The sequence below is a fragment of the Bos mutus genome, chromosome 16 (assembly GCF_027580195.1).
Source record: "Bos mutus isolate GX-2022 chromosome 16, NWIPB_WYAK_1.1, whole genome shotgun sequence".
Classification (NCBI taxonomy): Eukaryota; Metazoa; Chordata; class Mammalia; order Artiodactyla; family Bovidae; genus Bos; species Bos mutus.
This window is the reverse complement of record NC_091632.1, coordinates 35139984-35167815: the sequence shown is the minus strand read 5'-3', so window position 1 is coordinate 35167815 and position 27832 is coordinate 35139984. Positions and strand designations below refer to the sequence as shown.

At 55.7% G+C, this 27832-nt stretch overlaps 2 protein-coding genes across 10 annotated transcripts in view; both read left to right on the top strand.

The window, feature by feature from the left end:
- The first annotated feature begins 2410 nt into the window (after positions 1-2410).
- On the top strand, positions 2411-27827 carry NADK (NAD kinase). Of its 4 annotated transcripts, none has more exons than XM_070385064.1 (12): positions 2411-2609; positions 11581-11802; positions 13314-13397; positions 16481-16610; positions 16858-16966; positions 17080-17165; positions 18044-18146; positions 18497-18651; positions 18804-18903; positions 18968-19137; positions 19722-19804; positions 25733-27827. In XM_070385064.1, the coding sequence occupies exons 2-12, from the start codon at positions 11630-11632 to the stop codon at positions 25734-25736; spliced, it is 1197 nt and encodes a 398-aa protein (XP_070241165.1). In that variant the 5' UTR covers positions 2411-2609; positions 11581-11629; the 3' UTR covers positions 25737-27827. The 4 variants fall into 4 exon arrangements, with proteins under 4 accessions (XP_070241165.1, XP_070241162.1, XP_070241164.1 ...); XM_070385061.1 differs by lacking the exon at positions 25733-27827 and adding an exon at positions 20232-21915; XM_070385063.1 differs by lacking the exon at positions 25733-27827 and adding an exon at positions 20232-21915 and having other exon boundaries at positions 2414-2609; positions 18980-19137.
- Positions 27687-27832, top strand: part of LOC102271764 (cyclin-dependent kinase 11B) — a 40522-nt gene continuing 40376 nt past the window's right edge. For 5 of the 6 annotated variants that reach the window (XM_070385057.1, XM_070385058.1, XM_070385056.1 and 2 more), the window contains exon 1: positions 27689-27826. The gene's annotated coding sequence lies outside the window, so the exon portion shown is untranslated. Of the gene's footprint in view, positions 27827-27832 lie in introns of all 6 variants that reach the window. The other variant, XM_070385054.1, reaches the window with a different exon arrangement.

Below are 27832 nucleotides of genomic sequence, written 5' to 3'. Positions count from 1 at the left end.
TTACTTGGCCTCTCTGTGCCTGGGATTCCCTGCAAGAAAACTGCAACAACAAATGGCACCTGTTCTGTGAGGCCTTGTGAGAACTTGGTGAGTCCCACGTGTGTGAGGTGCTGGAGTGGGGGCTGCACTATCAGAGAACCCTCCACCCCCACCGCAGGCCCATGCTTTATGCTCCCTCGGCCCAGGTTCCCTCTGCTGGTGCTCTTCTGGGCTCTTGGCAGGGCATGCCCATGCAAATACATGCACGCCCCTGCGCCTGAAGGTTTGGTTTCCTGCAGTATTGTGTTCCAAGTGGGCAGTTCCGGACACTGGTCCCAGGGGAGGACTGGGAAGGGTGGGACAGGAGGGGTCAGCAACCAGGGCCTGTTGGCTGGAGGCCAGCACTGGGGGACACCCCCTGTCCACAGGGAGACTCCATGTCTCAGCCACTTCCCTTTTCAGGTGTTGGGCAGCCTCCCACCACCCTGTCCCCCGCAGCCAGGCACAGCTGAGGCCTACATCCCCAAGAGCTTGGAGCAGAACCCCAAACAGAAGTGCCATCTCCAGACCCTGCCCCCAAATCCAAAGGTGCCTGAGTGAGTCCAGCTCTGGGCAGGCAGCCCTGTCTGCTCCCTCTACAGCCCCACTTCCTCCATTTCCATCCCCCACTCTTGCTGTCCCCCATCTTTCCACCCTCAGAAGAGGAGGGGTCCAGGTTTGGGGTATCTAAAGCTTAAATGGTAGGGGAGCCATGTTTACAAAAAAGAACACAAACATTAGAGTCCAGCAGTGTGGCACTGCAAAAGGTCATGCCCATGGCCTTTCCTGAACCCTCAGCTCCTCTGAGGCACACCGGCGTCCCTGCCCAGCCCACGTGGGCCTGACTGGCGTCCACCCCCCATCCCTACACCTGCCTGGATTCCTACTGCTGACCCTTCCCTCTGCCCCCTGGCCCAGCTCATTCCAGCTCAGCCCTGCTCTCAGCCCAAGCAAGATCTCCAGGAACCTTCCAGAGGCCTAAAGGGCCCCTCCCTGCACTGTCCTGGACCGCAGGGTGTAAGCCAGAGGCTATGAGGCCCCGGGGAAGGCTCAGGGCCTGCTGGGAGAAATTGCACAACAGGTTCAGCTGAGGAAAGCCACAGCCCCATCTTCTCATCTCTGAAATGCAGAAGCACTCCTGCCCGAGGTCTGCCTGAGGTCCTGGGTGGAAGGACTCCCATGGTCACAAACACACACCACACAAGTTCCCTTTAGGAAGGGTGCCTGCTGGGTGACCTTGGCTTGTTACCTGGCCAGAGCTGCCTTCTCTGCACACTCTGCCTGCTCTAGAATGTTCTTGGGGGGCCTAGCCAAGCATTCATATTATTGTGCTAATAATATCCAAAAAATGCAACTCAAAAGGCTTTTCTTTTCTGTGGGTGTGGCTGGGGGGGTCACTTTGAGGAAGTGGTTGGGTTTTCAAAATAACCAGATATGAGGAAGTTTGGAGCTTGAGAAATCCCCCCAAATTCCCGCCATCCTTGCTCCGCTTGTCATTCACCCTTGATGATCCCATGGTCCCATGGTCATGTAAGAGGTGTCCTTTGCTGTGCCCAGGTGTGTTCAAGGTCTCTAAATACAGGGCCAGGAGTTCCCAGCCAGAGAAGATGTCAGCAGCAGGTATGCAGATGCATAAATTTAGAGGCCAGGCTGCTGCAAAGGACCTCGTTGTCTGCACACGGCCTGGGCCAGGTGCTCTGTCCAGGCTTAGGGGGAGAGGGAAAAGGTGGCTCACCCAGCCTCATTTACAGAGGCCCTGCATCATCGCATCCAGGAGCTCGGCACACCACTGGAACACTTGACTCACTGCCCTGGTGGTGGGTAACCTGTCAATTCAGCAAGACTTGGGTGACCCACCATGCCTAGACTTGGAGGTGCAGGAGAGCAGTTCCCTCTTGGCCCCTTCCTCCCTCCTCTCTAGGTCCTCCAGTGAGGAAGCACAGTGTTGGCAGGTCACCCTTGAGGGGCCCCGCTTGAGACCTTGCCTAGAGTCCCTCAGGTCCAGGGGGTGTGCAAGGACCCACCGGGCTGCAAGGGGCGCAGTTCTATTCCAAAGTACTTTCCTTCTAAGCAGTGGTTAAGGAGTCCGGGGCAGGTAGTGTCACCACTCGCTGGGCCGCAGTCAGCCCACCGGGAGGGATGCGGGGCCCGGGTTGGCGAAAGTGCTTAGGACACAGCGAGGTGAGTGGGCACCTAGCGTAGCCCTGAGGCCCCCGCTCTTCCCCAGAGGGCAACCCCAAGCCCGCGCGCACTCGGTGCACAGTGCCCCCAACCCAGGCCTCGGTCCCGCCCCCTGTCCGGGTCCAGCGCCAGAGCCACCTCCCCATGTACGAGGGGCGGGACGAGAGTGCGGCGCATGCGTAGGGCGCCGGGTGCGCCTGCGCGGGGCGCGGAGCGGGCCTGCGCACTGGCCGCGCGGCGGCATTGCTGCTCGGCGGGCCGGGTGGCCGCGGGGCCGGAGGCGGCCATGGGGCAGGGGACGGCCGCGGCTCCAGGGGCCGGCTAGTGACGGCGAGCGGCGGCGGGGCGCCGGGACGCGCGGGTGTGGCCTGGCGAGGAGACAGCCCCGCAGGCTCCCGGGGCAGCGAACGGTGAGTTCGCGTCTCCTCGGCCCGGCCTTCTGCCCGGGGTCGTAGGGTCGGGGTCGTGGGGTCAGGGTCGTGGGGGCGGGGCGGGAACGACCCTGCCCACTGACTGGCCACACACTGCCCCGGGCGCCGGCGCAGGTGTCCGGGTGGCCAGACCTCGACCCCCGCGACCGCGCTGCGAACGAGGTGGCGGGCCCGGCCTTCACGCGGGGCGGTCAGTTAGGGGTCCACGTCGCTGTATTCATCCTCGGAAAGCGCCTCTGTGCTCGGAACCCAGCGCCCAGCCGACGACCCCTGAGGCCGGCGGCTGGCCCGCCTGAGCCGGGTCCGAGCCCCCGGTCTCTCTGCCTCTGCGTCCGGCGCGCTCTGGTTTTCGTGGATCCTCCTCACCCGCCCGGGACCGGGCCTGAGCCCAGACGTACGCACTTCCTGCTGGACGGCGCCCTGGGCTTGGCCGTGACCTTTGCCCCGTTGCGGGAACTCGAGGACGAGGACAGGACCCGCAGGTGCGGTAGGCGGGCTACGGCCCTGGGGCTCGGGTGCCCAGGTGTCCTGGGCCTGCAGTTCAGGTGGGCGTGGGATGGGCCCGAGTCGGCCCCGGGGGTGGACGGGGCACCCCGGGCCGGGCTGGAAGGAAGGCCGGTCGGGAGGGGTCGGTTCTCTGCGGGGGCTGCGGGCCACCCCCCAGGCGCTGACCGACTGGGCACGGGGCCCAGTCCTGCGGGCGGGGCTGCCGGCTTGTCGTTTGCGATGTCTCCCCGACCCGCTGTCGTACAGCCCAGAGTTCAGTGCGTGGGGCCGGGCAAATGCGTGTGTAGACTGTTGGCGAAAAGAGGAACTGGGTGAAGGTGGCCCGGAGGCGGGCTCTTGTGCAGGGAGCTAGGTGTGCAAATACCTGCTTCAGCCCAAGCGCGTGCGAGATCTCCCAGGGGAGCCCCTGGAGCCCCCCTCGCGTCTCTGATCCTGTTCTTCCGCCCAGCAGGCTCTGCCCCTCTGCGGGCCCAGTTTTGTCAGGTCCTGGCCAGCATTGGGCATCACCTGCCGGCGGGAGAGGGGAGATTTAATAGGTACCTTTTATTGCCTCAGTGTTAAGGAGGGATAAACTTTGCTTTTTCATTCAGTATTTGAGCAGGTGTATGTTGAGAGCTTGCACTAGGCGTCATGTTATGTTTATATTTGTGTGTGTGACTTTTACTTATGGGCATCACAATGTGTCTCCTTTCTTCCTGGGGAAGTTCTTTATCTTGGTTATTATGCTCCAGCACTTTTCTGTTAAAACTTCCCAGTGCGGATGTTTTTTGAAAATGAACTGAAATAATTCTAGACTCCCAGAAAGTTGTGAAAAAGAATACAGAGGAACGCCTGCACTTATCCCCACATCCGTGGCACAGTGACGTGAACCCTGGCACCTCCGTCACACCCCTTGCTGGGGTTCACCACTTTCCCGGGGCACAGCTGTGTGGCTGCCACCACAGACTCAGAGCTGGTGTCACCTAGGGAGCCCACCCCAGGCTCCCCACACTCCCTGGCCACCAGTGATCTGTTCTCCATGCGCTTGTGTTTAGTCATGTCAAGAAAGTCATGTAAGGGACTTCCCTGGTCGTCCAGTGCTTAGGACTCTGAGCTTCCATTTCATGGGGCCCTGGTGGAGAAGTAAGGTCTCACATGCTGCGTGGTATGCCCCAAAAAAGAAAGAAAGAGAATGAAAAGCGAGTTGTGTAAATGGGAGGGTTTATCCTGCAGTCAGCCTGGGGGCTGACTTCCTTGCCCTGCAGTCAGCCTGGGGTCACCCAGCTGGTTTCGGAGTCCATGTCCACTCCCTCTGATGGCCTGGCGCACTCACCAGTGGGGACTCTTGGACTGTCTGTGGTGTTGGGCTGCTGCAAATTAAAAGCTGCTGTGAATGTTGAGGTGCAGGTTTTTTTGTGAGCATCAGTGTTTCTCCGGGGTGAATGCCCAGGTGGACTTGCTAGGCTGTCTGTTTAGTTTTTAGTTTTTATAAGATGGTGTCAGCCCTTTCCAGAGTGTCTGGCCGTGTTCTGGTCCCGGGTGGTGTGTGAGCAGGCGTTGCTCTGCGACCTCTCCAGCGCTGAGTTGTCTGGCTGTTCTGGTCAGTGTGCAGTGGCATCTCATTGTGGTTTCAGTTCCTTCTGGCCCATCGCATGGAGCATCTTTTCACCTGCTTCTTTACCATGGGTGCATCTCATCTGTCCAGTCATCTCTTGTCCACTTTCTAATTGGACTGTCTGTTTTTTACTGTTGAATTTTGATAGTTTTTGCTATTTTATAGGTACAGATCTTCTGTTGGATATCTAGTTTGAAAATATTTTCTGTCTATGGCTTGATTTTGGGGGGGGGGGTGTTTCTTAACAGGGTCTTCCACAGAGCAAGTTTCTAAGAAGCCCAGTTTACCAATTTTTTTTATCTTTTATGAAGTGTGCTTTCTATATCGTGTACAAAAAAGATTCTGTCTAACTTTAGGTCCCCAAAACTTTCTCCTGCACTTTATTTATTTGTGTATTTATTCATGGCCATACCATGTGGCTTGCTGGACCTTAGTTCCCTGACCAGAGATCAAGCCTGTGCCCTCAGCAGTGAAAGCTTGCAGCCCTAACCACTGGACCACCAGGGAATCCCCTCTTCTGTATTTTATTATGAAGGCTTTCTAGTTTACGTGGAGTTAATTTTTGTGTCACGTGTGAAGGTTAGGCCGAGGTTTACTTTTTTTGCCTATAGATGTGAATGACTCCAGCATCCTTTGTTGAAAAAATTGTCTTTCCTTCCTTGAACTGCTTATGTACATTTGTCAAAAATTAATCGAGTGTGTTTGTGTAATTGTGTTTCTGGGCTCTCTCTTCTCCATTGACTTGTATCTGCCCTCCCCCAAGGCCACAGTCTTGACTATTACAGCTAAAGAGAAGTCTTCAGAGTCACTCATCTCCCTTTATCCTTCTTTAAAAAAAAAAAAGGGGTGTTTGCTTTTTACACATACATTTTAGAATAAACTTGGCCGTATCTACCAAGAAATCTTGCTGGGATTTGTGTAGAAATCACACTAACCCTGTAGATCAGTGTGGGGAGAACTGACATCTCTGCTGCATTGAGTCTTCTGATCCATGATTAAGGGCGTCTCTCAGTTACATCTTCTTTGATTTCTTTCATCAGGGTGTTTAAAATACAATTCAGCATACAAGTCCTCTGTGTATTTTGTTATATTTCATCCAAGTGTTTTTTTGGTGACTGTAGAGTGTACCGTCTCTAACTTCAGACTACCTTCTTTGCCTGTTGCCGTGACTCAGACATGCAGAACTATGCTGATTAAGGGTGGTCAGAACAGACATCCTTGCCTGGCTCCCAGTCTTATATTTTCCCCATCAAGTTAATATAGTGGTAGCTTTTTTGTAGGTGCTCCTTACCAAGCTGAAGAAGTTACCCTTGATTCCTAATTGCTGAGAATTTTTACCATCGTTGGGTGTTGAATTTTTTCCACTTTCTTGCCCATCAGTTGGTGTATGTGAGATGGGTTACACTGACTGAGCCAGCCTTGCGTTCCTGAGATACGCCCCACTTGGTGTCGATCGATCCTTTTTAAGCATTCTATGTTGTGTCCGTGTTGAGGATGCATCAAATAACGCATTACGCTGAGAGTCAGTGGATGTAATTCTTAAACTGCAAGTAGAAGCTGAGACGGCATCACCGGCATACTTAGCTGCAGAAGAAATGACATCTCAGCACTTGTCCCAGGGTCGGTTGAGCGGCTGTTGGAGAAATTTGGGCCTGGTCAGTGAGCAGCTCAGAAGGTCCTGCACTGCTTGTAGGTGGAGGTCCCTGGTGGGGATGGGGCAGCATTTGAAACATTGTTAACAGACATAAATTCATCTCAGCCATTTAGATGAGAATTATTTTGAAGAATGATTTGATCTTTTGAATGAATATATTGCCCATAATAGCAAACAAAGTATGTAAAAATCCAATGATTATATAATCAGTTATAAGACGAAGATTTCAGCATCGTAGGATTTAATTACTTCCTTGTCTGTATTTTCTCAGGATTATAGTAATCTAACTGGATTATAGTAATCTAACTTGATAGTTGCTTCTGTGTCTTCTTGGGGTGATAGAATTTTCTACACCCTCCTAGGATTACCATATCACGTGCATCTTCGTCCACACCTTCTCAGGATTGTACTACTCTAACTGGATAGTTATTTCTGTGTTTTCTTGGGATGGTAGAGTTTTCCACACAGTCCTAGGATCGCCGCATCACCTGCAGGCTCAGCTGGCTTTAAGGCAGGCTGGTGGCTCAGACAGTAAAGAATCTGCCTGCAGTGCAGAAGACCTGGGTTCGATCCCTGGTTTGGGAAGATCTCCTGGAGAAGGGAACAGCTACCTACTCCAGTATTCTGGCCTGGAGAATTCCATGGAGGAGCCTGGCAGGCTACAGTCCATGGGGTCGCAAAGAGTCAGACACGACTAAGCAACTTAGACTTTTCGCTTTCCTGGCAAGCAGGTTTCAGGTTCTTGCAGCTGATGCAGCACCAGGATAGTGGTCTTCACGTTCTGTTTGGCCAGGGTTCTGACATCACTGCCTATAATCATTGTCTCTTGATCTTACATGTTACTGGAGGCTGGGGTGTGTGCCCTGAGAGAACCTTTTTGTCATTCAGGAGGGGCTACATCAAAGGCCTCTTTTGCAGAACATGAGGCGGGAAGGGTCCTCTCTTCTCCCAGGACCCTGGGCCTTTCTGCTGGGTCGCATCGTCTGTATCAGTGAGGTCATGCCAGGGGCCCAGATACAAGCTCTGCCCTCCTCACTGTGTCACCTTGGGCTTTGGTCTCCTGGACACCCCCACGCAGCTCCTTGCGAGGACAAGTCAGACAGTTTGAGTCAAGTGCTTGGACAGGGCCTGGCAGTGTGGGCGCTGGGTCTGCTGCTCGATGGTCATCCTGACCTGGAGTGAGTGTTCACGCTCCCGCACTATGATCCTGGCCTCCCTGGCTTGCTCTTCCCTGTGGCTGGTTGTCCTAGGCCACGGTAAGCATCTACACTCCTACACTGTGACAGCTATTCTTTATGTTATTGTTGTTGACTGGCTAAGTCATATCTGACTCTGTGACCCCATAGACTACCGAATGCCAGGTTCTTCTGTCCTCCACTATCTCCCGGAGTTTGCTCAGATTCATGTCCACTGAGTTGGTAATGCTATCCAACCATCTCACCCTCTGCAACCCCCTTTTCCAGGTCTCAGAGTGAAGCCACTACCAGGCCTCTTGTAACAGCTTAAAGCAAGTTTTTTGTTTTTTTTTTTAAACAATATTTCCTCTTAAAGTTGTGAATTCATGGTCCATTACAGCAGTTTGTGGGGTCCTCTTGGGGATTAAGTGATATACATGAGTGGGACAGTCAGGGCAGGGCCAGCAAGAGAAGGCAAGCAATGAGGTTAGTGATTGTGTTTTTGTCTTGGGCAGTTTTTACTGAAACGAGGGAAACGTGTACATAGCTTTTGTGTATTAACTGAGCCCAAACCTGCCTTCTTGTATTTCTTGCGACTTTGTCCTGTGTCCTTTCAGGCATCGTGACCTTTCTGTGTGGCCAGACTCGTGAACTCACTCTGCCCCCTTCCCATCCGACCCCACAGCTGGTGGTCTTGTCCTCATCTCCCAGCACTTGAGGCCGCCGCAGGCTCTCCGTCCCAGCACCCTAGCACTCTTGTGTCCTCCACTAAGTGTTCCAGGATTCCCCCAGACTCTTATCCAGACCCCTCCATTTGGTGTGCCCCGGGTTCAGTCCTGAGAGCCTGTCTGGTTCTATGGTTGTCAGCGTTACCGTGTGCTGACAGAGCCCAGCCCCGCATGTCCCCGAGCTCTAGGCTTGAACTGTTAGCTGCCAGCACGTCATCTCCCCTTGGCCAGTAGTGATCACGTGAAGTCAGGCCCGAGAGATGGCAGAGTTTCTGCAGCGTTGCTCTTCGGGCTGTGAGGAAGTCAGACCCCTTTGAAGAGGAACTCGGCAGCAGGTAGTGGTCAGGGTTGCGGAAAAAAGGAACTGGGCACCAGTGGGTAGGAGCGGGAGGTACCTGTTCTCTTGAGCAGGTGGCATCTGAGCACAGATCTGAGGGATGGTCGTGTCACGGGTGAGGTGTCTCGACAAGTCGTATGGCCATGCTTTCTCTTCTGTTGGGTAAATGTCTGAGTGGAAGGGCTGTAGCAGATGGCGGAACCATGCTTAATTAACATTTTAAGAAACCGCCAAACTGTTTTCCAAACTGGTTGCCCCGTTTTCATTCCACCAGCACTGTCTGAGGGTTCCATTTCCTCCTCAGGCTCTGGGACACTTGCGTGGTCAGTTTTCTTACATTTTAGCCATTCTCCGTAGGTGTGAGATGATGTCTCCTGGTTTTAATTTGCATTTCTCCAGTGACTAAGGATGTTGAGCATCTTTTCATGTGCTTTTCAAGATGCAATCAATGTATCTTGGGGAAGTTGCCCAAAGTTGGTATCTTTGGCCTGTTTTTTAATTGAGTTATTTTCTTACTAAGCTTTAATAATTCTTTATATATTTTGGAAGCAAGTTCTGTGTCATATATACATTTAGCAAATATTTTTTGGTCGATCTCATATTTTCATTAAGATTTTTGTCAGTTCATATTTTCATTTTCTTAATAGTGTCTTACGAAGGGTACAAGATTTGAGTTTTAGTGAAATTCAGTTTGTCAGGTTTTAAACTTTGTACTTTTTGTATCCTGTTTAAGAAATCTTTGCCAAATTCATAGCCATGAAGATTTTGTCTAGTGCTTTTTTTTGAAAGTTTTATAGCTTTTATTCTTACATTTAAGTGTATGATCCATCATGAGCTGACCTTTGCCAACTTGTGAGGAGAACTGAACTTCATAGTGTTGGGTGTGGCTGTGGAATTTACCTGGAACGTTCTGGAGGAACGGTCGTCCTCTCCTGTTGACTCCCCTCGGCACCTCTGTTGAGAAGCCCTGACTGTCGTCTGCGTCCTCTGTCTACGTGTACGTCTCTGTGTCAGTACCACACAGTCTGGTTGCGGCAGCTTTATAGCAGGTCATGAGATCCGGTAGCATGAGTCCTCCAACAGGGCTTTTTTTTTTTTGAGCTATTCTCGGTCCTTTTACGTTTCCAGTTTCCAGCTGAATATTAGAATCAGCTTGTTACTTCTGATAGAAAAGGCTGGGCTTGGGGAGACTTGAGATCTTAACGATATCGTGTTCTCTGGTCTGTGCACATGGTATGTCTCTCCCCTGACTTGTTTCCTTTCAGTTGTGTCCGTGGTGCTTGGAAAGTGAGGTAGAACGTGAAACCTAGTGACTCAGTATTTGTATGTGTGGTGAAGTGACCACCACAGCAAGTCTGTCACCACGTTTAATCACCAGGCTTTTTTCTCATGGGAACTTTGAAGACCTTCCCTCTCAGCACCTTTCAAATAAGCACAACAGTATCACTGACTGGAGTCACCATGGTATGTGCTACACTAGGTGACTGACTGACTTTACAGCTGGAAGTAAGGCTCACTCTCCTTTTGCCAACGACATCCCTACATGTCTTATATCTTAGTAGCACTAAGCTTCAGTTTCTTTCTTTTATTTTTCTTCTTTTTTTGGCCGCATCACAAAGCTTGGGGGATCTTAGTTCCCTGACCAGGGATCGAACCTGGGCCCTGGCAGTGAAAACACAGAGCCACCTGGGAATGCCCTGGCTCAGGAGTTTTTAATGACTGCTGGAGCCTTTGGTCTGGGTCCGGTGTGGGAGTTAGTATTTCACAAGGTCCTGATGTGATTGTAAAGTGCGTGCGGAGGCAGGGGACTCAGGGGCCCTCACCTTTGGCCTCGTTGTAGAGGCCCCAGGCTTCTCTGTGGCCCCTGCGCTGTCCCTTCTGATGTCCGCGCCTGCCTTGTGGTCCTGCCCCATTCCCCTCCCTTGTCCTCAGGGCTTTGTGAGCCATGAGGCAGGCTGAGCTGCTGGGCCTTTCTGAGCGGGAGGATGGGCAGGTCCCATGGCCCCAGCAGCAAGGCCAGGCCTCTCCCGTTAGTCAGTGGTTTCCTAAGAAAATGACCTTTCGGCCCAAATTCTCAGAGTGTAGCTCTTTCCACCGTCATCCAAACTGGCTTCTTCATGTGGTTTTTGCCCAAGCTCTGCTCTGCTCTTTCTACTTGTCGGCGCTCTGGTTTCTGCCGTATTTCTGTCACTTCTTTTAGGCTCGTTTGATTCCTGCTCTGGCTCTCTGACGAGGCCTTGGCTGCTGACCGCTGTTCTCAAGGACCTGGGGGCAGCTGGGTGGGCATGTGGACCCGGCCTGCATTCCCTCTTTGCTGTAACATCATGTGGGTCTGGATGGGCACGTGGATCGGGCTCGCGCTCCCTCTTGGCTGCAGCATCACATGGGTATGGGTGCAGTTATGAGCCCTCAGTGGCTTAGGAGGAAGTTGAGATGTTCCCAGCTGGTCGAGGACTGTTGTTTTGTGTCTGCTTCCATCTTTTCCTGCTTTACTGCGTGTGGTTGGGAGATGAAGCTCCTGTAAATTGAAGTTTTTTTTGAGGACCAAATAAGTCATTTTGGGCAAGTGTTTCATCGGCACTGGAGGAAAGCGTGGCTTTGTTTGCAGGACGAGGGTGCAGTGTGTGCCCATGGTTGGTCTTCAGTCGTGCTCACCCAGCCTTTTCTGGATGAGAGGTACCGTGTGACCGTTAATTCTCTCATCAAGGTCCCACCATGTGCCTGCGTGCTAGGCTGCTGGTTGGTACCTCACTCTTGGACTCCCAGCCCTCTGGATTCATGGAAAACCACAGGTAGATTCCGGAGTTGTTAAGTGCCTTTGGGATGAAAACAGACTTCCCAGACTGGGTAGGCTAGATTTCAGCCATTTTCCCTCATGAGGGGTGTAGGTGTGTGTGTACATTGCTTTACTTTATTTTATTGAAACAATAATAATATTTATTTTATTAAATCAAGGCATCCTGGGTTTTCGGGCCAAAGTCTTCCACATCCATCAATTGCAGAAATGGAACAAGAAAAAGTCAACGGGAACAAGGAGCCGAGTGCAGAGGCATCTTCGTACCGCTGTTCCGCGTGCCATGGGGATGAGGACTGGGGCCTGGGGCACCCACTCCGGGGCCGCGCCAAGTCCCGCAGCCTGTCGGCCGCGCCTGTCCTGGCCAGCGCCCGAGAGTTCAGGTACTGGCCTCCTGGGCCTGTAGGGGTGCTCAGGAGGCAGGAGGGGGTTGTGCTGGCTGGCATGGCCTCCCAGAGGGCACTCCCAGCCAACCCCCCCGCCCTAATGCCTGTCCTCACTGTGGAGGCTGAGGTGTGGGGGTGCCGCCCAGGGTGGCCCCAGGCCCTGGGCACACAGTGAGGGGTGGGGAAGCTGTGCCGGCCTCAGCCATGTGAACGTCACTCAAGTCCAGGGCGAAGCTGTCCTAGCCAGCACTGCCATGGGTGCAGGGCCTGAGAAGCTGCCATGTGAATAGCTGTGTCACCCTCCTGTGTCAGAGTCAGTGGGCGGGCGGGTGACCTCAGCTGCCGGCTCTGCGGGGTGGGATGTTCCCACCCTTTCCCTTCAGAGAATATTGCTTCAGAGAACGTTGAACTTGGTTCAGTGGCAGCAGGTCAGAGGTGGCTGCTCTCAAAGGTTGACTGTGATGCAGACTTAGAGAAACCTGCTGTGAACAGCCTTTCCCCAGAGGCCAGGCCGTGGCCGGCGGCCGCTCCTGCATGTTCTTGAGCTGGGGAGTTGGGGGAGCCCTTGACCAGACCGACTCTCCCGGGCTTGGCTGCCCTTCACGAGACAATAGGAAATCTGCCTTGTCCGTGTGGGGATTTGGCGTTTGTTGAGCCTTGAGATGGGCAGAGACGAAAGCAAGTTTGCCATCTGTGTTTGGCTGTCTTTGTGCCAGTATTTTTGGTGCAGAAAGGGACCATGAGGGGACCTCCCTGTGGTCCAGTGGGGAGGTGGCATACATCCCTGGTCAGGGAACTAAAATCCCACAAGTCATATGGTGTGGCCAAAAATTAAAAAAAAATAACCAAAAGGACCACAAAGCCTCTGGAGCTGGCACTCTGCGTGAGGGAGGACACACCTCCACCCTGTCTCCGTGGGGCATCCACATGGCTCCCAAGGACCGGCGCTGGACCTTGAGGGGAGGACAGGGAAAGTCACCAAGCGGTGTCATCCCTGGGACGTGTGCTGGCCACGGTGCCCTGTGATTCAGTTGTGGCTGGAAATGCTGAGCCACTCAAGTGCTGTCTTCTTCGTCGACAGTACAACTCAGCATGGGCGTTTTGTTAGAACCTGGATGGCTGGGGGATGGTATCTGAGGTCTTAATTCCCAAGGACAGGCCCAACAACTGCTCCTCAAGTAGACTTGCCTGGACAAGAATTCAGGGCCGCAGGCCCGAGCCCCATGGTACATCCCCTTTTTCTAGGGTGGGGCCCGGGTGCCTGCCCCGGTTTGGGTCCTTTGTTGTAAGGAGTTTCTGGGAGCCCTCTCTGAGGGCAGTGCCACAGCATGTTGCCCTCAGAGCAGCTCTGGGGATCAGGTGAGTGTTCTGGGACCGTTGCTCGGGTGCTGGCAGATGGCGATGCTCAGGCTGTTGGAGTGAAGATGGCAGAGAGTCTGAGAGTCAGTGCCTCGTCTGCATGCGTGTCTCTCAGCGACTGAGGGCCCACCCTGCATCCTCTCCCACAGGAGGACCCGCTCCCTGCACGGGCCGTGCCCAGTGACCACGTTTGGACCAAAGGCCTGCGTGCTGCAGAATCCCCAGACCATCATGTGAGTCAACGGGGGGCTCCATGGGGATGGGGAGCTATGGGAGGTTCTGATGCTCCGGGGAGCAGGGCATGGGCCTGGCAGCCACGTGGCAATGTCCCCGACTCCCAAGGATGAGAAGGTGGTGGGGCCTGCTCCTCGGGCCATAGGAGCTTCAACAGGAAAAACTCAAGGAGAAAAAATAGTGTATTGCACGCTGATGCATCTGGTGACTCACATGTGTTTCTCTTCATTACTGTTGAAATGCAGAGATGTCAGCTGGTGTTTTTTGAAAATCTGAGGTGTTTTTTGAAAATCTGAGTTGACTTGTTTGAGTCCCGCCTTGTGGGCATGGCTTTTTTTGTTTTAAGATAAGCCCTGCATTTTAGCAACACCCACCACCTGAGAAACTAGTTAAAAACTAAGCAGTTTGGGTTATTTCGCAGACACGTGGCCTAGGCTGTCTTCTGTACCTGTCCTGCGCCGCCTCCTGGCACTGGACATGCCAGAGAGGGGCTGTCGTCTGCTGGCTCTGTGTGTTCTGTCTCAGGGAGAAGACACGCAAATGGCTCCGGCCACCAGAGCTTGGTGAGGAAGCAGCAGAATTCCAATCAGCTCTGCTGTCAGGCCTGGTGGTGGGCTGCCCGCTGCATAGACCATCTGTGCCCCCTCCTCGAGGGAGCTGTGGAGGCTTAACTTCTATGGGGGGTAGGCCAAGGCCCATACCCAGCACAGCAGCCACACTAGCAGCTGGCCCCCCAAACCCCTCGCCTGGCTGCACCCTGCTGTGTGCCCGCCCTGTGTGACCTTTGCTGGCTGCCCAGACCCCCCCTCCCTGTGTCCCAGCCCTGCACTGCCGCACCCTCCTCGTCATTCACAGCCCAGCCTCAGCGCACCCTCGTGGCCCTTGGCCATCCAACCATAACTGGCCGTTGCCGCCCTGCCCAGCCCACAGCAGCCCAGGTGTGTGTGCTTTGCCCTCACAGCCCTTGGGTGGGGTCTCAGGGCGGCATCTGAGCTGTTCCCCAAGGTCAGGTGGGGTTGTGGGGTGCTCCAGGCAGAGGAGCAGGTGCCCCAGAGTGTCAAGGGCTGAGCAAGCAACTTTCTCTGCCCCCTGGCCCTGGCTCAGCTCAGTCAGATGGGCTGAGCACCCTGGTAGGGTGGGATCCCTTACCCGTGTGGTCCCTGCCTCTCCTACAGCCTGGCCAGGGGCAGGGGTTGTGTGCTAACCTGACTTCTCCCCTGACAGTGTAGAGGAGCTGATTACGAGAGTCTTATCTTCTACTTGGTTGTCTCATATCTCACCAATGAGTGCGTGTTTTCTGTTATGTTGAAACGTGTGGAATTACTAGTATCTGACGCCTTCAGCTTTTGAAACTGTGGCTCGCTGGGTGTCTGGCTAAGCTGTCCGGCACCCAGAGCCTCCTTGGGAGGGGTCAGTATCCCTCTTTGCAATGACCCAACAGGAAGTTGAGTGACCAGTTGGCGCCCAAGACCGAGCTGATGGCACTACAGTGGCTCTGGCTGGGCATGGCTGACTCACAGATCTGGAGGGGCTGTGAGCCTCACCTGCCTGGTCAGTGGGGAGGGGGCTTCAACGTCTACCTCACCAACCAGGCAGACTTCCATCTGCCCTCCTTCTAGGCCCAGGGCCAGGTGGAGTGACGAGAGGCCTGCAAGTGCCCGCCCTCCACGTGTAAGCCCCTCCCATGGGCCAAGCCAGTTCCGCAGCCCAGTACTGTTGTCTGCAGCTGGACAGGGCCCGTCCTGACTGCCCTGGGCGGCAGAGCTCAGCGGCCAGCTGGTGAGGAGCAGTTGTCTGAGGTCTGGCCGCTTTGCTGTTAGAGGCGATTGGACAAGAGGATGGTGTGATCAGTAAGGTCAAATACAGCTTGTTTGCTTTGAGTTTTCATTTTAGGAAGCTCCGCACTTGTTTTATGCAGCTTTTAGCAAGTCACTTTACTTTATGTTTTGCTTTCAGTTTTGAGGAGACAGTGGGGTTATGGTGCCAGTGCACACTTGGGGAGTCTTGGGGGGGCTGGGGTGCATCGCACTTCCGCTGTTAGTGAAGCACAACCGAGATGCTGGGCACCCAGCACCACCCTCCGCCAAGCTGCGCGTGTGACCCAGCCTGGCAGAGATGCTGGCAGAGGGCCATGAGTGATCCCCTCCTTTGCAGAAACGCCTGGAGAGGGTGAGTGATGGTCAGTCAGTGACAGCCTGCAGCCAGGGACCCACCACCTGTTTAGTGGTTGGCATCATGGTGTGGGAAGTTGCTGGTGGGGCTGACAGGTTCTCAGGGAGGCACCGGCCATGGGGCATGATCTGGAGCAAGTGTCTTGGTTGGGGAACTTGCGTCAGAAAGGCCGTTTCCATGGCCTGCAGTCCTCAGGGCTGTTTTCCAACAGGCGGAGGTGCTGCCTGGGGGCCCGCCCCCACGTGAGGGCTCGGCCTTGGACACCCCTGCCCCTGGGGGAGGACCTGCTGCCCACAGACCATACCAGGCCCTGCACCCGGTGACCGAGGCTGGGTGCCAAGGGACTCTTGGAGCTGTCGTTGGCAGGCAGGCCCAGCTGACTTCTTTTGTTTTTTTTTTTAATTTTTTGAGAAGTTTTGGGTTCACAGCAAAAGTGAGAAGAAGGCGCAGAGCTCCCTGTTGCACTCCTCCTAGCCTCCCCGCTGTCATCATCCCCGAAGCCAGTGCATGTATGACAAACAATGAAGTTACACTGACGCATCGTCGTCACCAGAGTCCTCTGCATATCAGGGTCCTGGACACGTGTGGTGACATGTCCTCGCGATTGAAATCACACAGCACAGTCTCACTGCTCCAGATCCCGCCACTGGCTTTAAAAGAGGCTTTTACTGTGGAGGCGAGGGTCCACTGAGTTGGTCACATAGCCGTGTGGACCTGGGTCAGCGGCAGCCCAAGTCTCCATTGGCTGGTCTGGGTGCACGTGGGACGTCCTCTGAGCAGGTCCCCGGGCCGGCCTCGTCCCGAAGGGGCCTCAGGCAGGGGCACGGCCGGGCATGGGGAGGGTCTCCATACTGTGCAGGTGCCAGCAGGTCAGCCTGGGGCCCACGTGAGTGCTCCTCTCCCCTCAAAGGCACATCCAAGACCCTGCCAGCCAGCGGTTGACGTGGAACAAGTCCCCGAAGAGTGTCCTCGTCATCAAGAAGATCCGGGACGCCAGCCTGCTGCAGCCCTTCAAGGAGCTCTGCGCGTACCTGATGGAGGTGAGTGGGGACGGGCTCCAGGCTCTCTTCCCATCTGCTCAAGTCAGGAGGCTTCGTAAGCCAGACACAGGAGCTCAGAAGTGTGTACTGTGAGCACAACAAAGGCACTTTGCATCTGAGAGACAGAGGAATCGTGCCCCTCTCCCCTGACCCCATCAGAAAAGCCTGAGACGCAGAAGGAGGCTTCTAGAAGACCAGCGCCCTGACCTGTCTTCCTGGTGGGGCTGACGCCACCATGTCCTTCCAGGAGAACAACATGATCGTGTATGTGGAGAAGAAGGTTCTGGAAGACCCCGCCCTCTTGAGCGATGATCACTTTGGGCCAGTGAAGAGGAAGTTCTGCACCTTCAGAGAAGGCAAGTTGTCCCTGGGTGGCAAGGTGCTGCCTCCAACCTGGCGGGACCTCTGGTACCCCTGCCTTGCCCCGTGCCCAGCAGTTGGGGTGCTTGACGTCTCCTGTGTCTTCCAGATTACGATGACATCTCCAATCAGATCGACCTCATCATCTGCCTGGGGGGTGACGGGACCCTTCTATACGCTTCCTCCCTCTTCCAGGTGAGGCCCTAGTTGCCTGAGGCCGTAGGGCTGCAGGTGATAGGACATGGAACTGGGACTGCTGTGGGTGCTGGAAGCTGTGCCAGGCCAGCTGATGGCGCATGAGGGCCCAGGGGCTGGGCTGGGAGGAGGGTGACCCCTGGGAGAGCTGGCATGTGGGCTGAGTGAGGGGGCCAAGAGTCAGGGGCAGGTGAGAGCAGTAGCCCCAGGCTGACTGGGAGGTATGGTGGGGGAGGGACTGTGGAGGCTGCAGAAGGCAGGGATCTGCGGGGGAGGGACCTTGCCAGGGTATGTTAGGAGGTCGGGCGGGCCCCTAGAGCAACACCTGGGAGTGAGACGGAGCCAGTTGGGCAGGAAGGTGGAGTCCAGCAGGGCCTGGGGCGGTAGCGGTTGGCAGAGGCCGAGGTTGAGGGTCCTGGGATGTCCCACATGCTCAGAGCTCTCATTCTCCCTTGGGAGCCTTCTCGGCGGAAGTGGCTGCAGAGCCACCTGGTGGGACCTGAGTCCCACCCTAGGCTTCCTGCCCCGGCTGCCTGTGCTCTTGCCTGGCATCTCTGTGGGGGCTCACTGCCCTCCCAAGCCTGTTGGGCATGGCCTCTGTGTGTCAGAGCCCCCATGTCCTGCCCTGCCACGCCTTCCTCTGTCCTGTCCTCTGTGGCCAGCAGTTGGTCCCCCTGCCCCGTTTCTCGTCAGCTCTCCAGCTGTTCTCCTGGCTCCCAGGCTTCTGGCTGACCCTGTGCCCTGTGTGTCAGCACCGCCCCCCTGCCCCCACCCGCCAGCCCTCCCAGGGACCATCCAGGCGCAGGTCCATCTGGGCTAGTGCTCGCATGCCTTCCACGTGGACTGGCCAATGAGTGACCTGTCTCATTGGCTCGCAGGGTAGCGTGCCTCCAGTCATGGCATTCCATCTGGGCTCCCTGGGCTTCCTGACCCCCTTCAACTTCGAGAACTTTCAGTCGCAAGTTACTCAGGTGATACAGGGTGAGTTGGAATGTTCCTGAGCCTGAGAGCAGTTCCCATGTGGGATAGTCATCCTGCTTGGTTTGGGAGGTTTTTAATGATGCTGAGAACAGCACTGAGTGTTTGGGGCTCAGAGGACTCTGATTCTGAAGGTCGGACACCTTGTCCTCAGAGAGGAGCTGAAGCCACCACAGTTCAGCTGCCATCTGTGTCACGCAGCAATGGATTGATTTCCACAGGAGCCCAGGGTGTCGCCCTCCATTTGTGTGAAGATGGGAGGGGGTCCCTGGTCAAGGGAGCGGGTACCTCTTCTGTGGCATGACTGCCCCCACCTGCTGACTTCCCTGGGTGTGACCCCTGCTGGCCTCCAGGGAACGCAGCTGTTGTTCTCCGGAGCCGGCTGAAGGTCAGGGTCGTGAAGGAGCCCCGAGGGAAGAAGGTGGCCGTCCCTAATGGCATCAGCGAGAACGGGGTGCTGGCTGCAGGCCTGGACGTGGAGGTTGGGAAGCAGGCTGTGCAGTACCAGGTCTGTGGGCCTGCCCCTCCCCCCACCAGGTGCCGGGCCTTGCCCTCGGGCAGGGGGTGCAGGGCAGGGGCTTTGGGCTGGACCTCCTAGGGAGCCTGGGAGCAGCCCACATGCTGCCCTGCCTGCTCAGTGTGCGGTGCCCTCACCCCCAGGTCCTGAACGAGGTGGTGATCGACAGAGGCCCCTCCTCTTACCTGTCCAACGTGGATGTCTACCTGGATGGGCACCTCATCACCACAGTACAGGGCGATGGTAGGTGGGCATCGGACCTGCCCGGGGGTGGGGTGTGGGGGCAGTGCCCTAGCCTTACCTGCAGCCTGTCCCGCAGGCGTGATCGTCTCCACCCCGACGGGCAGCACGGCGTATGCGGCCGCCGCGGGGGCGTCCATGATCCACCCCAACGTGCCCGCCATCATGGTCACACCCATCTGCCCCCACTCGCTGTCCTTTCGGCCCATTGTGGTGCCCGCGGGGGTTGAGCTGAAGGTCAGAGCCCCCACCCTTGTCTGTTGGAGCCCTTTGGGGCTGTCTGCCTGCCCTGCTGGGGGCGGGAGGGACTTTGTCCACTCTGGCCTTTCGTCATGTGTCCTGTGCCCCAGAGGGTCTGGTCGGCGGGGCGGGGCTCTCAGCCTGAGTGGGTGGGGACAGTCGGGGTGGGGAGGCCCTCAGGCAATTAACCACTGCTGCCTGGCACGTCCCTGGGGCCATATTCTGGTGTTTGACTGCCCTTCCACATCCACCTCTTCTTTCCCTGGGCCAAGCTCCCTGCTACAGGCCACCCCGGGCCAGCACGTCCTTAGTGTGAACCTTGGCGGGCAGGGCTACGTCTGACGGACACAGCTCCAGGCCTCTGTGCCCTGTGGGCCTCTGTACCCTCTGGTTGGTATCCGCATAGTGCAGTGACTTCACGGCCTGGAGCTGACCTTTTTATGTGGTGGGCAGTGTGTTGCCTATGAGGTTGCTCCTGGCCGTTGCTGTGCCCCAGGGTGGGGTCCGTGGCACTTAGCTGTGCTCAGAATGCATCTGCGAGTCCTCTGAGCCCCCTACATGTGTGCTGCTTGACTCTTCAGATCATGCTGTCACCAGAGGCAAGGAACACTGCATGGGTGTCTTTCGATGGACGAAAGAGACAGGAGATCCGCCATGGAGACAGGTGTGTGGACTGTGGGGTGCAGTGGCCAGGGCAGGTGGGCCCAGGATGGCTGTAAGCTGTGGACCTCTGTCTGGGTGATGGCACCCTGCCAGCTGCACCTGCTCCTTATCTTCCCACCGCCTTGCCCTGGGGGTCTCCCCTTCACGGACCTGGGTGGAGTGAGGGGGTCCACGGCTCTGTCCTGGGGGGCACGACAGCACCACTGAGCCCCTAGCCTGGCTGTCTTCAGGGCCAGACTGGAAAATGGCCAGGTGCCCGTGACATCAGAGGACATGGGGCCAGGCTGCACGGCAGATGGTACAACCAGAGCTGAGGTGGTCCACCAGCCAGGCTGTCGAGGGTCCTGCTCAGTGGGTGGCAAGGGGGCTCAGTTCCATGAAGGGGCTCAGTTCCAGGAGGGGCTATGTTCATCTCCTTTCTGCTGCAGCATTAGCATCACGACCTCTTGCTACCCTCTTCCCTCCATCTGCGTTCGCGACCCCGTGAGCGACTGGTTCGAGAGCCTGGCGCAGTGTCTGCACTGGAATGTGCGGAAGAAGCAGGCCCACTTCCCTGAGGACGAGGAGGACGCGGACGAGGAGGGTGGGGAGGAGCGGGCGGGGAGCTAGGCCGGTGCCCTGTCTGTGCTCTGTGAACATCACAGGCCCTGCACCACTTGTCTCTGGCCAGAGGAAGGGCCTGCAGTCTGCCTTGTGTCGACCAGATCAGTTGTTTTTAACGTTTTAAATCTGACTTTTCTGCATTTCTAAGCAAGCCAGTGAGCAGGCCACACAAGCTCTGAAGTCAGCCCAGGCACACCCACCAGGCAAGCAGTCAGAGCCCAGTCCAGTTGGGGATTGCTGAGCTGGGTGGTGGGCTCCTTGTGATTCCTTGTCAGCAAACTTCCACAAATCAGTCTGTTGAAATTGAGAGGGGATCAGAATGAACGGGTCTATCCTACAGTCTTGAAAATAAATGTCTCACGGCCAAAAATCTCCCTTCAGCGTCACAACGTCCCTGAAAGCCACTGGGGGGAGTTTGTGCCGAGAGCCGCTCCCCAGCTCGGCGTTCATCCTGAATCTGCCGGGCCTCCTGCCTCGGTCCCCAGGCCTGGTCTCCTCCCTGCTTCCGGTGATGCCGTGGCAGGCAGGGGTTGGACCACACACATTCCTCGGGAAGCAGGGGCGTGCCTCCCCACCCTGGAAGGTGTTTTCAATCCTGTGTCTACTTTTTAGAGATTCTTTTAAACTTTTCTGAGAGTGCTTACGTACAGATTTTCTTGTACACACTGTGAGATTTCTGCGGGAGGGCTTGTGCTGTGAAGTGGGACCATTCTGTGCTGCCCAAGTGGCCATCTAGAGAGCTGGGTGGCTCTGCTCAGAGGGTCTGGCACTTGGTGGGCCGGGAAGGCACTGCTGCTGCTCTGGCTTCTCCCAAGGGGCCTGGCTTTGAGGGCACGTCTGTCATTCCAGCCCCTATGCCTCTATTGCTGGCTGACCGGCCGCCTGGGGCTGGGCCTGCATGGAGTCTGGTGAGGGTTGTGGTCAGTGGGCCTCTGGTTACTGGTGCCTAATGGGCGACCTGGTTTTGAGTAACCATATTCTTTCTGAGCTGCATTTTCAACTGTGAAATTGGCCAGAAAGGATGGAGGGCCTGTACGTTCTCGAACTCACTTCTGGAGGGCCAGGGGCCAGGAGGTTGAGCTCTGCCCATCTGGACCAGGGCTGGCCCTGCAGCCTCAGCACCGTGGCCACTGTTCACATGTCTGTTGAGTGCTGTCCACCCACGTGGCTGTCTGGGCAGCTCAGCCAGTGCTGGGATGGAGATGGGCTCCTACCCTCTGCCCACAAGCTCCAGCACAGAGGGTGGCCCACCAGGCCTCCCACAGGCTGAGGGGGCGACACCCCCAGCTTTAGCTCCAGAAGAGTGGTCAGAACGCAGGTCACACATTCAGACAACAGAGCAGGTGCAGACCAAGTCCTGCAGAACGATGGGGAATGACCTAGGAAACTTTGGGTTTTTGAAGTAAATTCTTAATGTTTCATATTGTTAATATCTTGAAATTTGTTAAATGTTGAAAGCCTTATTACTATTTTCAGATTCTTTCAATAAACAGACTTGTTTAAAAATTGGGGTTTAGCAAAAACTTTATTTGGTTCTTTGTAACCAACACCAAAACACGGAGGGGTGGGTGGGCCTGGGGAGTCCAGATGCACTGAGGCTACCCCTGGCACACTTGTAGGGTGTGGGGGGGGGTCATACTCCAGCAGCACCTCACCCGTCACGTCCTGGGGATAGGCTTCTGGGCCTGTCCTGCAGGAGGAGCCCAAGCTTTGGGCCATGGGTGCCCCATGGAGGCCAGTGGGCGCATGGTCCCCTCTCTGGTTCTGGGCCTCCCCTCTTGGGCCTGGGCTTAGGCAGGGCCAGGCTTTGCCAGGAGCCTGAGCAGGTACTTTGGACACAGACACAGCCTTGTGGGCTGGAGCCTGGGAGCTGTGACAGGTACTTTATGGGCACTGCTGCGAGGCTAGCATAGGACAGGTGCAGTGGTTGCCCCAGCAGCGGAGCAGCCCAGGGCCTGCTCATTCTGGTCAGAGGCATGTGTGTGCGGTTGCCTCCCTGGTTCCCTTCGCATCCAGGCACACGTGGGAGCATGACCCCATCCTGCCTGGGAGTCTCAATGGCTGTGAGGCCTCTGCTATCTCCTCTGTAGTGGGGCTTGGTGGCCAGCATATCTGCCTGGAAGCCAGTGTGTCCGTGGGCAATGGGGTGGGCATGCTGTCAGAGCCCAAGTTTCTGTGGACTTAGCTGAGCATGCACAGACCCCAGGCTGGGCCCTGCTGCTCCGGGAGCAGAGGATCTACTTGTGGGCAGGAGTCAGCCCACTGGCCGGGGTTTTTGGACTGCAGGTGCAGGCTCTGTTGGCACAGGCACCACCTGCAGGGTCACCATTCCTGTCTAAGGCTGTTGATCTCTCAACCTTGACCTTCCAGGCTTTGTGGAGCACATGGAAGGGGGTGGGGAACTGGAGGCACAGAGGCCGCAGGATAGGAGGGCATTTCTTTGGGCTCAGGCCTTTGGTCCCTCAGAGATCCCAACTGTCAGGGTGGTGGCCTTTCCTGGCCTGTTGGACCTCCTCCCAGGCCTCAGTGCTGGGCACCCATCCAGCCAATCTCCCTTCTCTCTCAGATCAGGCTCCATGTCCAGCAGTTCCTGCCCCGGGGCAGCCTGGGCCAGGGCTGTCCTGCTGAGGTTCCCACACCTGGGAGCCACTGGCTAGAAGGACACTGGAAGTCTGCCAGAGTGCCAACTGGGAGGGGGAGCTGCTGTAGAGATGGAGCCCTGTGGGGGTCGGGGGCCTGTCAGAGGAGCCCAGAGAAGTTGGGAAGGGGGTGTTAGGGACAGGGGTGGGGGTACTTGAGTCACCACATCAGGGAATCGGCCACTGCTGGCACATTTCACCCCAGAAGGGCCAGGCTGGAGCTTGGGCTGTGTCCAAACCAGGAAACACCAGAGTATTTGGTGGAAGAGGTGAGGTCAGGGTGGGCGAGGCCAAGGAGGAAGGAGCCGACAGAGGACACTCAGGGCTGGTCTGGGCACCCTACGGGGAGGGCCTCTTGCCCCCAGAAGCTCCGGACAGGCAGCCTTGGGGACATATGCACAGCCTGACCTCAGTTAGACTTCCTGGGAGCTCGGTTAGGCCCCTGGGTCCCCAGGACACTCCTGGACGCTGATCTGAAGCCGCAAGGGGGCCACCTGCAGCCCTGGGGTCCGGTGGGCAACTTTCAGATGTCCCCTCCCACCCCCATGGAGTTCAGAGGCTGAGTCCCAGGGTCAGGCCAAGGTGGGGACTGGGGGGGTCAGCCAGGGCAGCGGTCATGCCACTGGGCGTGTAGAAAGGGTACCCAAAGGGCAGCCAAAGTGGTGCTGCCCCTGTTTCCCCACCTGCCAGTCAGGACGAGCCAGAGGCCCTAGCGGCTGTAGCTACAGCTGCCCCCACCTCCACATGCAAGGCACAGTGCCCATACTAGACAGAAACCTGGCTCCCCAGGTGCAACTGGCTGAGGTGATGGCCAGGATGGCAGGTGAGTGGACCCACAGGACCAGGGGCAGCATCCAGAAGGGCTGCTTGGCCATCCCGAGGGAGCGTCCCAGAGCCTAAAAGGAAATACCCAGGAAGGTACCGGAAGCCCCAACTCCCTACAGCCAAGGGACCTGGGGTGGCCAGGGGCCCAGCTCAGGCCCAGGCAGACCCCAGTGGGCTCATCTGATGGTGGGGCTCCCCGACCAGGCCCTACCCGCTAGCTGGGTCTGAAGGCCCACACGCTTGGCATTGTACTTAAGATCTGTGAAATCCTTTCCCAGGGGACCACGTCCTAGGATACCCCCACCCTCAGACACCTAGAACAGGCTCAGATCCCAATGCCTTGGGTGCCCAAGGGCCACCTGTCCCTGGTCTGAGCCTCTGCCCCCTTCTGCCCTGGCAGCTCTGGTGACCCCTCACTACTGACCACTCCACTTGCCCTCCTCCAGAATGTCTAATTAGGGGAGGCCAGCAGAGGTGCCCAGAAGCACCCCAAGGTGTGGTGAGGCCTAACAAATGTGGATGGTGTGCAACACAGAGACACCTTGAGGCCTAATGTGCAGTGATCAAAAATGGCCCTGGAGGGGCTGTGGTCAGGATGGGAGTCCTGGAAGCTACATCATGTGGGTCAGTGCTGGCAGTGGGTCTGGAGGTTGGAGGTGGGGGGCCCATACCCATTCTCCCACCCATGGATCATGATCCAGTTCTCAGGACCCTGTGGGCTCCTGAGACCAGGTCCACATCTGCTGCTATCTCATGTTTCCCTGGAAACATGGGCTCCTCTGGGCCCACCTGACTGTAGCCATCACTTCAGACCAAGATACGGATGTAGGTCAAGCCTGTGAGAGGGGGCAGGGGACCAGCTTGGCAGTGGGGAAGGACTGAGAGGGCCCAGCAGACACCAGCATGCCATGGGGGATGCGGGGGAAGGGGCTGTGCCAGATGTTTCAAGGATCGAGGCCAGGGCAGGGGGGTCAGCTAGGGCTCCTTCATAAGAACAACTTCCTAACAGGTATTGTATCTAACTTGCAAATAAGCAAACAGGCTGAAACGGCCATATTTGAAGCTGACAAGGGTGTGAAGAATTCTGGTCAGTCTACTGTCTTTTACCCCAAACTCCACTTCTTGAGTAAGTTGAAACTCCAGCAAACATTGGTAAAACCACTCAGATCCTTGCTGTGGCTTCTCTGATACTGGAAGTCACACAAAGACCTTCACAGGCAGCAAAGCCACGTCTCCTGCAAACATTTAGAAAATTATCTGAAAATTAATCAAGGGACACCTCAACTAAAATGGAGTTGGGAGGCGACAAGGTGGAAGTCCTCAGGCATGTACCCCCAGTGTCCACACAGAACCAGAGAGGAGGGGAGTCCCAGCACCTGTGGCCAGAACAGCCATCTCACCGCCACCACCCGGCAGATCTCCCTGCCTGGCAACGGCTCAGCCAATGAGAAGCCACCTTATTTAAACTCCAATGTTTCCTCTAATGGACTTCTTGTTTATAACAACTTCCCTTCCTCCTTTATAAAAGAATGTTCTCTCTGCTTTACCAGACTTGCATGTAGTTATCACAGTTGCATGTCCTGAGTTATAATTCTTTGCTGCTGCCAAACAAACCTGAAAGAAAGTGGAAGTCGCTCAGTTGTGTCCGACTCTTTGCAACCCCATGGACTATACAGTCCATGGAATTCTCCAGGCCAGAATACTGGAGTGGGTAGCCTTTCCCTTCTCCAGGGGATCTTCCCAACCCAGGGTTCGAACCTAGGTCTCCCACATTGCAGGTGGATCCTTTAACAGCTGAGCCACAAGGGAAACAAACGTGACTTTCTGTTAAAATAACTGGCTGTTTTTTTGCTTTATTTTAGGTGAACAATCATTAACAGGACAAAGAAAAGGGGGCAGGATACAAACTCTGGAAGTGTGACCATGGAGCAAAGACTCCAGCAATGGTCGAAGGCCTGGGTAACACTGTCCTCTGTGCTGGAGTGGCCAGCCCAAGAGGGGAAGGTGACTTGGCGCTCCAACATCATTTCAGAATTGTTAAAATGAACTGTCTCAGATAAAATGTAAGAAAGACTCGGCTATAAAGTTTTTGCTACTTTTCATACAATTGCTTTTGAAATTATTTGACTACAAGTAACTCACTGACCAGCAACAACCAGTGCTGCTGGGCAGTCATCAAGCATCTCAGAGTTGTGTGCAAAGTAGGAAAATCTACCCTATAAACTTTGTTCAGTGTCCTGAATACTCACTTTTAGGGATGATGAAGGTGTCATATTCTGCTCCGAGATACAGATGTTAAGAGAACTTCACTTTTGCTTCTTTTTTGCATTTTAGGCCCAGGCCCCTGACCAACCCCTGGGGTGTCCAGGCCTTTCCTCCAGTCATACCTTCTGGAGGATCCCAAGGAAAACCCTTCCCCTGCACCTCGTGGCCCAAACCCTGCCTGTAGACGCCAGAGGTAGGCAGATACCACCATCCATTAACTGACCCTCTGGCCAAGATCTAAAGGAGAAACTATTAATTTTAAAACAATATGAAGCTAAATATATGAAAGTCTGACAAGAAGAATAGGCCTTGGACTTCCCTAGTGGTACAGCGGATAATAATCCACCTGCCAATGCTGGGGCACGTGTTTGATCCCCGGTCCGGACAGATTCTGCATGCCACAGAGCAACTAAAAACCGTGCACCCAACTACTGGAGCCCATGCTCCTGGCCCATGCGTGCTCCGCAACAAGAAAAGCCACCACCATGAGAAGCCCACGCATTGCAACAGAGTAGCCCCTGCTCGCCACAACTACAGAAAGCCTCCGGACAGCAACAGGTACCCAGGGCAACCGATATAAATACTTTTTTTTAAGTAGGCCTTAAGAAGAGCCCATTAGAAACTTCTCTGGCGGCTGACCAAGACACCAAACTTCCAACGCTGACGGCATGGGTTCAAAAACTAGGTCCCACATGCGGAAACTAACACCCAGGACAGACAAATAAAAATAAATATTAAAATGAAGAGGAAGAAGAGCCCATTAGCAGTAACCTCGCTCCTAAAAATTACCTTTAAAAGTAAGTGGAGAGAATTCCTTGGCAGTCCAGTGGCTAGGACTCCTAGCCTTCACTGCAAGAGCCTGGGTTCAATCCCTGTTCGGGAACTAAGATCCCACAAGCAGTGTGGCACGACTAAAAATAAATTTTTTTTTTTTTTTGCTAAAAATTAATAATGTAAGCCAGGAGGAAAACCGGGCCAGGAAGATGCTGCGCATGGTGCCAGGGATGGGTGGGGGTAGGGGCGCGTGCGCAGGCAAGACAGTCCCACTGAAGCCCCTCAGAGACTTGGGCCAAGGCCACGCCCCCTGGTGGAACTCCCCAAACTCAGCCAACCAGCGTCCTCGTGAGGGGCGTGGCCTTGGATTCTAGCTGCCCCTAGAGCACCTCCGTTGCTGGCTTCCTCAGCTAGGACAGTCCCTTTGTCTTTCCTCTTCTAAGGGAGGCTCCTTGAGGCTGAAATTTCTGTCTCTTGAAACCAAAACTCAGAGCCAGCTTATAGGTCGGCTCCTCCACGAACTTGCCGCTCCCTGGGTCGCGGTGGTACGGCCTGGAAGTTATCAAGGGGAGGGCGGTTCCCAGAAGCATCACCCCTGACTGGGCTGAATTGGTACGGCCCGGAGGATACCAAGGGGACGACCGTGAGAGGGTGCCGTTATCCAGAAGCACCTGCCCCGCTGGCCGAGATGGTACGGCCCGGGACGTGCCAAAAGAACAACCGCGAGGGGGCGCCATCACCCAGCAGCACCACACCAGCCTGGGCCGAGGTGCTACAACGCAGAGGGGACCAAGGCCGCGGGGGCCGCCATCGCCCAGCTGCACCACCCTCGCCCGGGCCACGCATTACGGCCCGGAGAGTACCAAGGCCGCGCGCCGCCATCGCCCAGCAGCACCACCTCCACCTGGGCTGATGAGGTACGG

What these genes read in the sequence shown, in the direction of transcription:
- NADK (XM_070385061.1), top strand. Translation starts at nt 11,630, where the DNA reads ATGGAACAAGAAAAAGTCAACGGGAACAAGGAGCCGAGTGCAGAGGCA. An exon ending in TCTGCGCGTACCTGATGGAG is followed by an intron (nt 16,611 to 16,857) that starts GTGAGTGGGGAC and finishes ATGTCCTTCCAG; the next exon opens with GAGAACAACATGATCGTGTA. An exon ending in AGTTACTCAGGTGATACAGG is followed by an intron (nt 18,147 to 18,496) that starts GTGAGTTGGAAT and finishes GCTGGCCTCCAG; the next exon opens with GGAACGCAGCTGTTGTTCTC.